Source organism: Chrysemys picta, chromosome 1, assembly GCF_011386835.1.
Source record: "Chrysemys picta bellii isolate R12L10 chromosome 1, ASM1138683v2, whole genome shotgun sequence".
Lineage (NCBI taxonomy): Eukaryota > Metazoa > Chordata > Testudines > Emydidae > Chrysemys > Chrysemys picta.
In genome coordinates this window covers 92,998,837-93,014,966 of record NC_088791.1, presented here as the reverse complement: position 1 = coordinate 93,014,966, position 16,130 = coordinate 92,998,837, and the positions used below count along the sequence as shown (strand labels likewise).

At 46.8% G+C, this 16,130-nt stretch overlaps 1 protein-coding gene across 2 annotated transcripts in view; it reads left to right on the top strand.

The window, feature by feature from the left end:
* The window catches only part of ADSL (adenylosuccinate lyase), a 43,090-nt gene extending 27,231 nt beyond the window's left edge, over positions 1 to 15,859 (top strand). Inside the window, exons 5-13 of one of the 2 annotated variants that reach the window (XM_005302547.5) lie at positions 7,832 to 8,003; positions 8,334 to 8,380; positions 8,891 to 8,981; positions 9,958 to 10,027; positions 11,208 to 11,355; positions 11,991 to 12,081; positions 12,643 to 12,732; positions 15,155 to 15,331; positions 15,703 to 15,859. In XM_005302547.5, the coding sequence (XP_005302604.2) occupies positions 7,832 to 8,003; positions 8,334 to 8,380; positions 8,891 to 8,981; positions 9,958 to 10,027; positions 11,208 to 11,355; positions 11,991 to 12,081; positions 12,643 to 12,732; positions 15,155 to 15,331; positions 15,703 to 15,789 (973 nt within the window). In that variant the 3' untranslated portion in view covers positions 15,790 to 15,859. Of the gene's footprint in view, positions 1 to 7,831; positions 8,004 to 8,333; positions 8,381 to 8,890; positions 8,982 to 9,957; positions 10,028 to 11,207; positions 11,356 to 11,990; positions 12,082 to 12,642; positions 12,733 to 15,154; positions 15,332 to 15,564 lie in introns of both variants that reach the window. The other variant, XM_042843519.2, reaches the window with a different exon arrangement.
* Positions 15,860 to 16,130: the final 271 nt, after the last annotated feature.

Sequence of the window (16,130 nt, the reverse complement as noted above, 5' to 3'; positions counted from 1 at the left end):
CTGTGTGAGGAGCTTGACCCCACCCTGCGGTGCAAGGACACGAGATTGAGAGCTGCCCTGCCAGTGGAGAAGCGGGTGGCTATTGCAATCTGGAAGCTGGCAACTCCAGACAGCTACTGGTCGGTCGCAAACCAGTTTGGAGTGGGAAAGTCTACCGTTGGAATCGTGTCGATGCAAGTTTGCAAGGCCATTAATCGCATCCTACTCAGAAGAACTGTGACTCTGGGTAACGTGCAGGAAATAGTGAATGGCTTTGCACAAATGGGGTTCCCTAACTGTGAAGGGGCGATAGCTGGGACGCACATTCCTATTCTGGCACCACCCCACCTAGGATCTGAGTACGTTAATCGGAAGGGGTATTTCTCTATGGTTCTCCAGGCACTTGTGGATCACCGTGGGCGTTTCGTTGACATTAAGAAAGGCTGGCCCGGAAAGGTGCATGACGCACGCATCTTTCGGAACACTTGGCTGTTCAGGAAGATGCAGGCTGGAACTTTTTTCCCAGAGCGGAAGATCACGGTAGGGGAAGTTGAAAGACCATTTGTGATCCTTGGAGATCCCGCTTACCCGTTAATGCCGTGGCTCATGAAACCCTACACAGGGAGCCTTGACAGCAGCAAGGAACGGTTCAACTACAGGCTGAGCCGGTGCTGAATGACTGTGGAGTGTGCCTTTGGCCGTTTAAAGGCCCGCTGGCGATCTCTGTATGGGAAGCTGGACTTGGCCGAAAACAGGATCCCCTTGGTTATATCTGCGTGCTGTGCCTTCCATAATATTTGTGAAGGGAAGGGTGAGAGCTTCACTCAGGCATGGACCTCTGAGGTTCAACACCTGGAGGCTGAATTTGCACAGCCAGAGAGCAGGTCTTCCCCCTCCTCCACTCCCCTGAACGCTCCGCCCACCTGCTCCTCCCCATCCCCTGCTTCCTGCGAATCAGATCTTCACGGGAAGTCTGAAAAGAAGCAGGGGCAAGCGGGAGGCAGCAGCAGGGAAGCTGGGGCGGGGGGGGGGGGGCGCGAGGAGGAGAGCTCTGGGGAGGCACGGCCCTGGCCAAGCGGCTTCCTCCGGCCCAGGCTAAGCGGCGCCCGGTGGCCCCAGCGGCTCCAGCCCCGGTTCCAGCCGAGCAGCCCCAGCCCAGCCCAGCTCAGGCCCCAGCAGCGCCGGCCCTGGTTCTGGCCAAGCACCTCCGGCTCGGCCCCAAGCCCCGCAACCCTGGCCGGAGTGCAGCCCGATTCCTGGGCTCTTTAAAGCCGGTCCTGGTCAGGGGACAGGGAGGGGGGGTTGGATGGGTCAGGAGTTTGGGGGGGGAGCTGTCAGGGAGGCAGGGGTATGGAGAGGGGTTGGGACAGTCAGGGACAGGGAGCAGGGGGCGTTAGATGGCACTGGGGTTCTGGGGGGGCTGTCAGGGGGACAGGGGTGTGGAGAGGGGTTGAGGCAGGCAGGTAGCAGAGGGGGTTGGATAGGTCAGGAGTTCTGGGGGTCCTGTCAAGGGGTGGGGAACAGTTGGATAGGGCATGGGAGTCCCCGGGGGCCTGTCTGGGGGTGGAGGTGTGAATATGGGGTGAGGGTGTGGATAAAGGTCGGGGCAGTCAGGGGACAGGTAGGGTCATAGGGGGTTTTCAGGAGGGAGCAGTCGGGACAAGAAGCAGGGCGGCTTAGATGGGGGTGGGATCCTAGGGGGCAGTTAGTGGCAGGGGTCCCAGGAGGGGACAGTCAGGGAACAAGGAGCGGGCGGGGTTGGGTGTTCTGAGGGGGGCAATCAGGGGGTGGGAAGTGGGAGGGAGTGGATGGGGGCAGGGCTAGAGCGGGGCTCTCCCTCCCCCCCCCAGTGTCCTCTTTTTTTGCTTGTGGAAATATGGTAACCCTATATTACAGGGGCCCAGCGCGGGGCTGCAAGGATTAGGGATGCCTTGAGGGAGCAATTTGAGGCTGAAAACCAGCAGTGATATATCTGGTGCCCTGTATGAGAGTGAAGTGCAGTAGTTCCAATCTTTAGGAATCAGTGTTTGTTAAGCAGACTTGCAGTGCCTGTTTATTTCCTGGGCTAAGGAGTCTTTTACTTTATGCAATAATAAAGAATGTTTTCAAAGCCAAAAAATCCATTTATTGAAAAGAAAAAAAATTATTTATTGAAAAGAAACAAGGGGGTGGAGAGGGGAACAGTACAATCACAGATTCGCGTATGTCCTGTCTGGTGTGCTGTGCAGTGAGTGCTGCACTTCAGGACAGCTATACTGCATGGTGATGGGGGTTGAGTGCAGAGGGTAAGGGTCGTGGTTTTCAGGGCTGGTTGGTGAAGATACTGGTGTTGGAGGCAGCGGGTGGCGTGAAGAACACGGAAGTTGGGGAAAGTGGATTGGATGTGACAGTGGGGCACAACGGAAAGAGATTTGGGACAAGGCTGTGGGGGGGTGGGGGTGGCGTTTGCAGTGCTGCTCCTCTTTCTGCATGGCTACCAGCTCCTGGATAGCATCTGCTTGGCGCTCCAGGATGCTTATGAGCCTATCAGTGCTTTGCCACCGGTGCGCTGCATTTTCCTGGCAGATTCTGCTTTCTCTCTCCCTCCAGTTCTGTGCTTTCTCATTCTCTTTAATAGATTGCCGCATCACTTCTTGCAGCATGTCTTTTTTGCTTTTTCGCGTTCTCTTCCTGAGTCTTTGCAGTCTCTGAGCAGGCGATAAGAGGGACGGCTGAGGTCTCAAGGTTGATGCAGCTGTATAGGCAAAATGCAACATTTAACAGAGGCAGCATTGTTTATACCAGACAGAGTAATGATTCCCCCCGCACTTAAGGAGTAGAAAACACACAGGGTCTACACAATAGCATAATTTTCCCGTCTGAAACAGAGCACACATATCCCACGGGAGCCTCAAAATGGTGACTAAGGGGGACTGATTGTTTCAGGGCTGCACTGTCCTCTGGGTTTCTGTGCCTTGGGGAGAGCTACCTACACTTAACAGTGTCCCAACATTTTCCACAGGAGTTCGTCCTGGGCGCTATCTCGCTACTGAGGGTGACCTGGGAAGCAAGGGAGGGTCTTCTACTGCAATGCGGCTTCCGCCCTGGCCCATATGCAGCTTGCCTGTGTGCAGCAATGGTCCCCCCGCCCCTCACGGCACAGTGGCGCGGACACGTTAACCTGGCTGGGACAAGGACCATGGTGGCTCTCCCGATAAACCTGTGCAAGCGCATTGCACATGTTCTGGATGAGACATTTGAGGAGATTACCGAGGCCGATTACTGCGATGTGATAAACCATATCGATGCACTATTCCGCATCTAGGCATGCATGCCTAACCCTCCTCTCCCAAAGAGCCCGCACTGAAAAAATTGCTTCCCCCCCCCAAAAAAAACCGCTTACCAGGAACCTGCTCTTCTGTTTGTCCTCCACCAAGTACCGGCCGCTGCGACTGGCTACCTTCCTCCTGGCTTGAGAAGAGCTCCTGGCTGCATGGGTCCAGGGATTCCGGGGTGTCTCCATCCGGCTCACCACCATCACTCCCGTTTTCTTCCTCCTCCTCTCCCCCCCCCCCCCCCCCCCCACCGGCTCTGAAGTGTCCATGGTGGTGCTCGGAGTGGAGGTGGGGTTAATCCCAAGTATCGCATCCAGCTCTTTGTAGAATCGGCAGGTTGCGGGGGGAGCACCCGAGCGGCTGCGTCGTGGGCTTTGCAGTAGCACTCCGCAGCTCCTTCACTTTAATCCTGCACTGCAGGGCGTCCTGGTCATGGCCCCTTTCCATCATGTCCTTTGATACCTTCCCGAAGGTATCGTAATTCCTACGGCTGGAGTGCAGCTGGGACTGTACAGCTTCCTCCCCCCAAACACTGATGAGGTCCAGCAACTCGCCAGTGCTCCATGCTGGGGCTCGCTTGGCGCGTGGAGGCATGGTCACCTGGAAAGATTCGCTGATAGCACTCCACACCACGCCGGGCTGAGCAAACAGGAACAGGATTTTTAAAATTCCTGGGGAATGTAAAGGGTGGGTCACATGGTTACTGCCCTGGCCTCAGGTAACCAGAGTTTGAACTGATGACCAGAGTGGCTAGAATAGGCATTGTGGGATACTGCCGAATACTTCTGGAGGCCATTCACAGTGCATTGGGCGGCCACACTGGCGCTGCAGCGGCAGCGCAATACTCGCTATTCCTCTGGGAGAGGTGGAGTACATGCAGCGCTGCAACCACAGAGATACAGCGCTGCAAATGCCTTGCTAGTGTGGACGGGGAGTGAGTTACAGCGCTGGGGGAGTCTTTACAGCGCTGTAACTCGCAAGTGTAGCCAAGGCCTGAGGGTGGATCAGGATCTCTCTGGCGTGTTATTTGTTTTGAAAAATAAAATTTCTTCAGTGACATAAACATTTTCAGAACTATCTTTCAAAAGACAAAAGTAGTCTCCATCTTCTACAAGTCCAGTTTGTGTTGGGAGGGGAAGATTGTAGTAACCCTGGTGTATGATCAGAGATCATGATAGACTTGATTTCGTTATTAAGTAGTGAGTGCACCAGAATCATAGAAATTATTAAGAAATCTGTGTGTGAATATGTGGAATGTGGGGTGGGGGAAAAAAGCAAAATCCTTCATTTTGGCATTCTGCAACCAACATACATCTTTTAACCCCAATTCTTCCATATAATCTTCTGTAATGTTTCTAGTATGTGATTGTATATGCTCGGGCTGGCCTCACTTATCTAAAAAAGTGTCCGACAGCTCATTAAAATCTCCTGCTATGATGATTGATTCTAGTGGGATATTAATTAATTTTGGAAAAAACTTGTTTAAAAACATTTGGATCATCTTTATTTGGTCCATATAAATAATCATACAATAATTAGGGTGTATATATAGAGAGTCAGAGATCATAGCATTCACCACCAAAAATCTACCTTCCTCATCTTTATTTACATCTAGAATTTGTAAATTGAGTCTTTTGTGAAACACTATTGCTAGGCCTTTGACTGTGGAGGAGAAATTGTTAAACATCCATTCTCTCCTAAATTTCTTTGCCTCCAAGCCATTAAGGTGGGTTTTCTATAGGAAGATAATATCTGCTTTCATTGTTTTTAATGAGTGATAATTCTTTTTCTTTTTAATGGATGACTGACCCTTTTGATGTTCCAAGAAACACAATATATAATATTAGCCACAAAGAATGCTTTTAGGTCAAATATCTCTCTATCGGGGGCCCGAATAGTGTCGTTACTTGGGCTATTGTTAATTCCAGATATCGGAAAGTTATATCTGAGTTCCCCTCACCGCACCAGGAACATGAAAGGGAATGGAAAGGGGACCGGGTGAGACAGATCAGGAAAGCTAAAAGATAGAAAAATTGAGAAAAAGAAATGAAGTGATCAATGTTTTCCAAGGTTAACTTAAAAAATACGTAACTTAGGTCCTGTTTCAGTTTGAATAAGTCCAGGAGGATTACAAGGGGGTGGCCTTGTCACTCACTTAACCCTCCCTGCCTCCAACAACAACAACAAAAAAACCACTCAGGATATAACCGGATTCTCTCTAATTCTTTTAAAGAAGAAATATTTCATCTCAAGGGAGGGCATGGTTTCTGAAACGGGGGGGGAAGGTTAGCATCTAAACTTAACAAGTCTATAGTAGATATATAAGAAAGTTATACAAATTGTTTAAATAATCATATTCTGACATATCTGGATTATCTGCAGATGAGTTCATTAGCAGGACAGTTCTACTTAAACTTTTCCCACTATAGCTTTGTCCACGTTGGATTATAGTGTGAATTCCATTGCCCAATAGTTAATTACATCAGCAATGTAAATCAGCATAACATGTATTTCAACTCATTTTCCAAAAATAAAAACTAAAGAAAAGAACTAATATTACTGAAAAAACTGACACTCATACTAACACATTATCAATAATTTGGTAAATCATACCCAGCAATAATAACTATTCTTGGATAGCATTTTAGAAGATCACATTTCTTTACAGTAGGGGAATTGAAAAGATTCATCATTAAATTGAAATCTTCATTACATTGTTTAGATCTGGAATCTCTCACAAGTGTAGGTTTAGGGGAAATGGATTGAATATTTCCAGATTTACTATAAACCTGAAATATAGAAAATTAGATGGGGATGAAAGAAAGTAAAATCGTTGAGGGAAGGGGGGGTTGGAAAAAGTTCCAGAGGGAGGGAAAGTGCCTCTAATAGAAAACAAAATCATATGTCTCTGTTGAGCCTTGCCAATCCACAAGTGTAAAGAGTTCCTGCATCTGGTGAAGTCGTTTACTTGGAGTCTCAAAGGTGGGTGTACCCCAGTGCACTGGAATCATGAGGGACGGGAGTAGGGTAGATGCAGGCAAAACAGGTGTGTCCCTATTGTAGCACTCCAACTTCCCAACAGCAGCAGCTGGAACCCAGCTGCTTCCTGAATCCAGCTGGAGGGCCAGCAGGGGCATAATTTAGTCAAAGATGAGATCCTTGTTCCCACCATCTTGCTCCCCAGCTGTTCCCCTGTGAAACCAGGGAACATCAAAGAAGTGACACCAGGGAAGGAGGAGATAAAATGGTGGATTTGCCCTGTACAGTTTGTTAGATTGAGAACTGAATTCCAACACTGCAGTAACTGATCTGGTAATGTTGTTTTATTGCATCCTGGCTGTATCTTCTATGGCGTATAGTGGGATCAGATACCTGTCAGCTGCTTCTGCTGTCACAAAACTAAGCATCTTATCTTCCCTTTTAATGTTGAAAGTAGCCCGGAAGAAGATGAAGTAGTCCAAACCCAATCCTTTGGCTAGTGCCCTTGATCTATTGAATGTAGTCATTTTTTCCACCATGTCCTTGGTGTAATCCAGGAAGATCATCAGCCTATGTCACTTTCATATTAGGTTTTTCAGTTCAGAGGCTTTTTTAAGAATGAGTTCCTTAATATTGCATGTTTAAAATCTTACAATTCTGGCTGGAGGCTTTGCATTTGGAGAGGGTTTGGATGCAAAGGAGAGGTGGCCTCTCAGTATCTAAGTTCTGATCAGGAAGAAGAGAGAGAAGCACTGGTAGCATGGTGGGTAAAAATTCCACAGGCCTCCCTTTTCCAGCCCTTGTGGGAAACCTACAGTTCTCAGGATTTTCTCCTTGATCTTCCCTTGAGATAATTAACATTATTTGCAGTGTGTTAATAGTTTTTTCCTGTTGCTTTGGGTTATAGTTGTACAGACTGTGTCTTCTAGCAAGGAGATTCTAGCTTCCTCTAGTCTTAATGCCAAGCTTTGCAAATTAGCTTGATGTGTGCTAGTAACATATTTGATCTCACTTATAGCTTCAGATAGGTTTCTTAAAATAGTCTGTTCACTCAATTTGTTTTAGCTAGTCCACAATTTCATCTCGTCTCAGAGGGGTGGTCTCTCCCTGGTCAGCCATTTTGGCTGCAAGAGGACTGTCTGACCGCTTCTGCTTTTTAGGATGTTACAGGAAGTCTGGAGGTGGACCAGTATCCTTAATGGTATTAAGTTTAAAGAGTTGTGGAATAAGATCTGATGAATATTAGATTTAAAGAAGCTATTCACTTGCTGATGGTTGTGTGTTTCAGGAGGTGGGACATGGTGTGGCATAGCTTTGCAGCTCCTTTCCCCTAGTGGCTCCCAGATGTCCGTATATTTAGCTTTTAAATCTCTTCGCCATAAACTGGGCCTTTCAGCTCCTTCGTTACTGTCTCTTCTCTCCGACCCTTCAGATTCGAAAGGAAGGAGTCGTGATGGTTCTCGTTACAGTGATATCTGAGTGCCTGCCTTCCTAGCGAGGCTGTGCGAAGTCTGTGTGCAGGTGGTGACACAATGACAATCTGCCTTGCTTACTCTCAGGCCTGCACAGCTAACCACAGTGGGGAAACGCTGCTGCCTGTGGATCCAGGACCTGTGCATGGACCTGCGGAACCTGGAGCGGGCTCGAGACGACTTGCGATTTCGTGGTGTGAAAGGCACCACTGGCACCCAGGCCAGCTTCTTGCAGCTGTTTGAGGGAGATCATGATAAAGTGAGTCATCAATCCAGGGATCAAAACTCCCAGTAAGCGGGTTGAGAAGATGACTTGTGGGGGAGGAGAGGGTCTGGGGTCGAATAAGCATGGACACTGTGGGTCACTATGAAGGTTCACTGGCAGAGCTCTGGGAGAGCAGAATTGTAATAGTGGGGGTTCTTTAGGACAGGGTTGAGGTGTGCTTGCAGAGCTCTTAGTGCGTTCAGAAGGGGGGGGGGGGGGGAGTTGAAGCCTTTACATTTTTGTTCTTTATCAGTATCCCTTAGCCCTGCATGTTTGACACTTCAGTCACTACGTTCTGAGGTTCCTATCTGTTTTTCTCCTGAGGTGGAGGAGCTGGACAGGCTGGTGACTGTGAAGGCGGGATTTAAGCGGTAAGTAAAAAGCTTACTTACCTTGAACTCTAAAATATGCTGAGGAGAATTAATAGCCTGACACCTTCTCCCGCTGTCCGCAGCAACACAAGTTCTTCTATCCAGCTAACTAATTTCCACTCTGTTGGGCTCACATTTAGAAAGCACTTTCACCTGGTTCTGTTCCTTTCCAACCCACACTCCACAATGCAGCTCTGTGAAGGAAACTCCACCTCTCGGCTAGGTCTCTGTTTCTACTTCTCTCCCTTACACTTTTTTCACCCTGTCAAAGTATGGGCTACTGTTCTTCCTCCCCTGTCTCTACATGCCTGCATGCCAGCCCAAGGAACACAGGAGTGTGAATCAAGTGTCCCACTAGTGTGAATGAGAAGCCAGGAAGTCAAGTGAAGTATTGCAGGTGTTAGCCAGGCAGAACTCTGCAACATGGTGCCCCTGCAGAGTGCAAACTCACTCAGTCCTATTTTAATGGTGCTTGTGTCCGGAGGGCTTTATCTTTGTTTTTGTTTCCAGAGCTTATCTCGTCACAGGGCAGACCTACAGCCGCAAAGTGGATGTTGAAGTCCTATCTGTGCTAGCCAGTCTAGGGGCATCCATACACAAGGTGAGGTCCCTGTCTCCAAACTCAGTATGGAAGGGGAAAGGAAACATTGTCAATCTGAGGAGGTTGGGGAGGGAGATCCTGGTGCAGAACACTTTCCGCAGGAAACATGAGTTGGAGTTGAGTGCTTAACTGTTCTCTGCTCTACCAGACTAATTCTTCACTGGATGTTTTGTCTCAGATATCAGAGCACCGGGAGAGAACCCATACCTGATTTCTTACTTGAGGGTGGTGCAAAGGGCAATTAAAATGAATTCACGTAGAAAGACCCTATGGGGGGAGATCCCAAGCAAGATAGCAATCAAATTTGTGTTAAAGCTAATCCAGTTAGAATAAATGCCCTCCCTAATGGAACATATTTTAAATGTTCCTCCAGTACGTTCCTCATGAAGATAAGTCCTTGTGGGATTTTTCCTCTCTTTGATTATCCCCACAACCCTCCTTTGCCTGCACTTCCGACCTGTGGTCTTATTTAGACTATGTTCTCTGGTCAGTGAACATTTCAGTGTTTAAGTACAATATAGACTTAAATGGTGTATCAAAGTTTACTAATTTATCTTCTCTCCCTTGGCTGTTTATGGAATCCTATCATATCTCAGTAGGACAAACATCCCTTCCCTCTTCCCCATTCTTTTGACTTGAGCTCTTTAAGTATAAATCAGGAAGTTTCAGAAAAATTGCAACCCTGGTGGAAATTGGCCTCTATCTTTTCTGAGGTGCTACCCTGTCAAGAAACCTGATTGCAGCTCTCTGGTTGTGTAATGTGGATACAGATGTGATTAATTTGTAATATAGATTGAACCTTAATTTTTTCATAAGAAGGCTAAAGCCTTAATTTTGGAGTTGCTCACTTTTTGAAGGGAATTATTCTCTCTTCCCCCAAGCTACTCCATGGACATAGACACACAGTGTCCCCAGGCACACTACCTAGTACCTGTGAGAACAGCTTTGTTCATTTGCTCTTGTTGATTTTTCTTAGATCTGTACTGACATCCGCCTTCTGGCCAACCTCAAGGAGATAGAGGAGCCTTTCGAGACAGACCAGATTGGTAAGGGTGGCAGACATTGGTTCATGATGGGTGTTCCAGTTAGCTTATCTTTTCATTTGCCTTGTGATCTCCTCACCAGCACCTTCTTCCCAGCAACAATAGTGATGTCACTGTCATAAATTGCTTTTAATTAAAAAGTTTAATTTTTTTAATCTATCTGTGCCTGCACACTTTAGGTCTAATGATTCATTAACAAACAAAATGCAATTTTGTCCCAAATAAGTCAAAGTGCAGAAATAATAATGCCCTTGCTCCCCACGCCAGCATAGATAAGGGACTGATTCTGAAAGGGGCGGTGCACTCTCCACTCCCATTAAAGTTAATTGGCTCAGTATTGCTGTCATTTGTATATTAACAAACTTGGAAGAGTAAAACCAGGCTGGAGCCTTGTACTGAAAGAGGTCCCTGATGTAGCTGTGATGTATATAGAGAAGGGGAGAGAATTCCAGACCTGTGAAGCCAGAACTGAGAAGGCCCGGTCACCCAAGTTGGTGTTGTAGGATGAGTCAGCATTTTTGATCCTCACCCATGTCAGTTACCTCAGCCATACTAGAGTGACAGGCTTTTTAAATATTGACAGGTCACTTTTTAAATATTGAACCCTCAGACTTTCAGTCACTGTCGCTGCAGGTTGCTAACTTTCATGGGTAGGCCATTGAGCAGAAGTGCGAAATACAGTACACTAAAATAGCTCAGCCTCATTTCTTTCTTTTATATTGATAAAGTAATCTTGCAGAGTTAGGAGTTAAGGCCCCCACTTTCTTCCCTGCAAGTACAGATACAGTTCTGGTTCGGTGGGCGGGGAGGTGGTTTCGAAAAGACCTGCATAGTATGATGCAGTGCTGGTCCCAGAATATTAGAGAGACAAGGTGGGTGAAGCAATAAATTTTATTGGACCAAATTCTATTGGTGAGAGAGAGACAAGTTTTCGAGCTTGAAGAGCTCAGTATAAGCTCGAAAGCGTCTCTCTTTCACCACACAAGTTGGTCCAATAAAAGATATTACCTCTCCCACCTTGTGTCTCTGCATAGTATGAATCAGACTGAAAAGTGAACGATGGATTTTTTTTTTTCCTCTTGGGAAGGCCAGTATCTTTGATTTCTCCTCTTCTGTGTGTTTTGTCTCCTGACCTCTTTTTATCATCTTCTCTTTTACCACCCCATATTTTTCTTGCCTGCAGGTTCCAGCGCCATGCCTTACAAGAGGAATCCAATGCGTTCAGAGCGCTGCTGCAGCCTGGCTCGCCACCTGATGACTCTGGTCCTGAATCCACTCCATACAGCCTCCGTGCAGTGGTTTGAACGCACCTTGGATGACAGCGCAAACAGGTCCATCCACGTGCTCCACGGCTGGCCGGGGGAGGGTAGTGAGCAGAGAAACCCTAGTTATTGATGAAATAAAGGAAGAGGCTGACTCTAGAGGGTTAAACTGGTTTGGGGTAAATGTTCTCCTCTCACTCAATGCAGAGCTTAGAAAGTGCTTGTAGGGAACAGCACACTGACATATTTAGAATATGGTATTTTTAATCTACACCCCTCAATTCTGAATCTCATGGTGGCAGACACCACTTTATGAAAAACAACATCATTAGAGGACATTGGGAGCCCAGCAACAGAGGCTGTAGACTGGCTTCTCTCTTTTGAGTGAGGCAATAATCAAAGTTTTACACAGGAAAGATCCTCTGAAAAGGAGAACAGCAGTACCTGGGAATGGTGCAGTAGCCATGGGTAAAGGTAACACACTGCTCTTCTTGTCCTGGCCTGTCCCAGCAGCACATGCTGTAGGTTGCTTCTAGCTTCCCCAGTTCTGGCCTATCCCAGCAGGAAGTGCCTATAAGGAATAGTTCTGGCTGTTGGGAGGGGGAGTTGCCATCTAGAGAGACATGTGCAGGTACTAGGGGTTGAGTTAGGCTGCCTCATCCTTTTTTGCTCACCCAGACACCCTGGTTACATCTGTTTCACAGGCGTGTGTGTCTGGCTGAGGCTTTCCTCACAGCTGACATCATACTGAGCACGCTGCAGAATATCTCCGAAGGATTTGTGGTGTATCCCAAGGTAAAGTAACAGAACTTGCATGCAGTCCTGAATCCGCGTTAGCACTGCGGGCCTGCAGAAGAAGCCATCCCACTCAGAGCACTGAATTCTTATCTGCTGGCTCAGTGAATATTCCTAAGGGCTGCAGAGCCAAGCTGTCCAGTTTCTCACCATGGCACTTTTCTTTGCAATACAAAAATCAGAGGGCTCTTGAAGAAATTAAAATGCAACAAACTTAAAACAGATCAAAGAAAATACTGTTTTCTGAGGTATACGATTAACTTGTGGAACTTGCTGCCACAGGATATGGTTGAACCAACCCTTACTAAGATTCAAGAAAGTGTAGGCAATTACATGAATGTGACTCACACCTGCAGTAACATTAGCTAGGATAAAATTTCAACATTTCAGTCTTACTATGTTTATTTCTAGACAGGGTCTGGAAAAGGTGTCTTTTGTTTTGTTTTTCCCCATTGTACAATTTGGGGCATCATGGGGCAAGGATACGGCAGGAAATATCTGATCAGATCTACTGATTGTCCACTCCAGTGTGGTGGTGCCTGTTTCTTTTCGTTTTTTTAGGTGATTGAGAGGCGGATACGACAGGAGCTGCCCTTCATGGCCACAGAGAATATTATCATGGCCATGGTGAAAGCAGGGGGTAATCGCCAGGTATGTACCCAATTAGGAGGGTCTGATGCTCACTGCCAGGCATCATACTCTTGAGGAATCGAGGTATATAAAAGTTCGGAATTATTTTCCCTCTCTCCCTTGTTGACTCCTTGGTCTACCAGAGCTGTTAATCTTATGATTATGCTGCAGGGCCAGTCTTCTCCCAGTTGTTTGGGAAGGGAGCAGCTTGGGGGGAATTCTTATTCATTGTTAGAAGCTCTGTGGGGGAGATATCTATCCACCTATGATATAGCGAGCTGTCCATTATTTATTACATTAGATTATGACAGCAGACTGTAATTCTTAATTGTTTGTTGCAAAGGCACCTAGTGCAGGATGGATGATTGTTAATGGAACAAGTTTGATAAATTGAATATCTTTTGTATATGAAAACACTGGGGGAAATCACTGCTATAATGAAGATGCTAAATAAGTCTGTACTGAATGCCCATCCAGGTGACACCTCACTAGCTACCTGTCCCACAAAATCAGTATGTGCTTTTTTCATTACTCTTTATGATCCTTCCTCCAGTTTTTAATCTAGGAGACAGGCTTCATATCAGACCCATTTGATTTGAGTCTCTGTCTCACAGCGAGTGTTACTGAATATTCTAATACAATCCAAGCACCAGGACTGTGTGTTCCCATCATCACTAGCTTTGGTAGTTCAGTCTAAATCAGGTAATCAGCTTGCTTGGCAGGATTAATTCTTAATAAATTCATGCTGCCTATATTTCCACTTGCCTATAGACAGTAATTTCCCCCTAAATATTAGTTTCATCGTTTTATTATTGACCGAAATTAGACTTGCAGGTTGGTAACAATGGGTGGGATTTTCAGGTTGTTTAAGTGAGTTTGGAGCTTTCAATTGAACTTGTGTTCCTAACTCACTTAGACACTCCTGAACACTCCTCCCCTTCAGTATAGCTTGGGCCAGTGTACTTGCTTTTTGTAACTTAAATTTGGTAACTTAATTCCCTTAAGAGGCTGTTTAATTGCAATGTAGACATCTGGGCTCTGGCTAGAACCAGGCTCTGGGACCCTCTCTCCCGGCAGGGTCCTAGAACCCAGGTTCCAGGCAAAGTCCAAACATCTACACTGCAATTAGACAGCCCTGCAAGCCTGAGTCAACTGACATGGGCCAGCCCTGGGTTTTTAACTGCAGTGTAGACATACCCTTGGAGTTAACTTTATTCTTATTTATTAGTGAGCCTTCCTTCTCTCTAGTATTATTTAGTTAGTTATAGTTAGATACAGTTATAATAAAATCTCCTGTTGTTCCCATTAACTCCTTTGACTAACTTTAACTTGTTCTGCTTTTGTGCTATCTTTAATCCAAATGGTCTCCCACAGATCCTACCAAGGGTGATCTTCTCTTTCTAAGCTAGAGGATGTGGACTCATTTGCTTACATGGTGTTGGCACCATCACCCTCACCTCTGGACCCCATAGAGAGTGCTCTATAGATCTGCGGTGGGGAACTGAGTGGTCCACTGGAGGAGCAAGTGGGCCTTTGGCAGCATGGGGGTGGGAAGGGCATTAATAAAAAATAATGCATTTTAGGGTTTTGGGAAACCACAGCCGGTGGAGTCTCTGTTGACATGGCTCCAGTGGAGCTACGTGGGTGGGGATCAGGGATCAGTGTGGAGGTACAGGGTCTTTATGCAGACACCCCTGCCTGCCATTGGTTTCCCTAGGTTTGGAGACTGGCTGGCACAGGCTTTTCCATTCAGGGGCATCTCTTTAAGGAAATCCTTATGGCTGTTACCTCCCCCAGTGCCCAATCCTGTAGGATTTTCCTTGGGAGGGGATATTTTGGGCCCTTGTTTTTTTCCAAATAAACCTTAATTCACTTCGGGTAACTACGTTCTCCCTGCTTGCTAAGCTGGACAGTTTTCTTCTCTTCCTTTCCAAACTTGTGAATGTTTTGTGCTGTTCAACTCCTGCAATGTACCCTGCACCTCAGGGGCAATTAGTGGTGGATAAGGAATTCCTGCATGCCCAGTTTATAGAATGCTTTGGGAACAGTCATGATGATTTTCCAGCAACAGACCATAGATGGGTTAGAATTACTAAAAGTATCCCACAGTGTGTCCCCAAGGAAGGGCTTGAGGAAGTGGAAAGAGTTCCACCATCTTATTTTGTGGGTGTAGTGTAATTAAACAAGGAATGTATTTATAATTCAGACCCTTAATCTCAGGGGGGAAAATTTAAAGGATGCACCATGCAGCACATGCGTGTGCACACTGTGCTGTGATGATATGGTGATGGGCCTCAAATAGCTATGATACAAACTTTAGCTGTTTCATTCCTATGCTATGCGATACAACAGCCTTTGACCCACCTCTACCCTCCATGTACCAGTGAGTCAGCTGGCTTGAGGTGTGCTGTCAGTAATGTGATGATGGCTCTCTTCCCCCTAGGATTGCCATGAGAAGATACGCATTCTTTCCCAGCAGGCAGCTGCTGTTGTGAAACAGGAAGGGGGGGATAATGACCTCATTGCTCGGATCCGTGCTGACCCCTACTTCAGCCCCATCCAGGGACAACTGGAGAGCCTCTTGGAGCCCACCTCCTTCACTGGACGTGCTTCCCAGCAGGTGAGGTTGCGGGAAGCAGCTTAAGATGTTATGGGGCATCATGCCATAAATTATCCAAACCATGTCCCTTTATGTGTCTGAGACAATCCGCTTTCTGTATCTCTGCCCCTTCCATTAAAGGATTGGATCTCTGCCCATTCTTCTAAAGGAAGGAAGGGTTACCATTTTCTTAGCTACATAAGGCATTCCTTCCCTTTTCTGTCCATCTCAATTGCCTTCTATCTCCCCCATAGTCTTCGATCCTTGATGTGCTGGGTGACTGGGTGCATCTGTGAGACTGAGACCCTGGGGCCACAAGCTGGAGCTGAATGAAGCACAGAGAAGAACCCATTTCTTTTTCTAACCTTCCCTTCCTCTTTCCCCTTGAGCAGGTGGCGAGGTTCCTGAAGGAGGAAGCTCGCCCAATGCTGACCCCGTATCAAAGCAAGATGGGTGTGAAAATGGAGCTGTCACTTTAGGCTGGGCTTCTGGATGTATAGGGGTGTGAGTGATATTAAAAGCCTTAATAAACCAAATCTATTTACTGTGTCTATACTTGTCAGTGTCTGTACCCTCGGTGTGACATAGCCATCCCAGGGCTCACACTCGCACTGCCCAGATGTGTGGTGGCACTGCTTGTTCTGGGTCTGCTGTATAGCCAGCCAGCCAGTTTCCCTCTCCTTTGTGTTGGGGTTGCTGGGAGGAGGTTGGCATAATGCCCACATTTGTTCTGGTTTTGCAATGACCAAACTAGGGTGACAATTCCATCACACACATTCTCCTCTCCTCTTATGATATGTTTCAAGTGGATTAAGTAGGC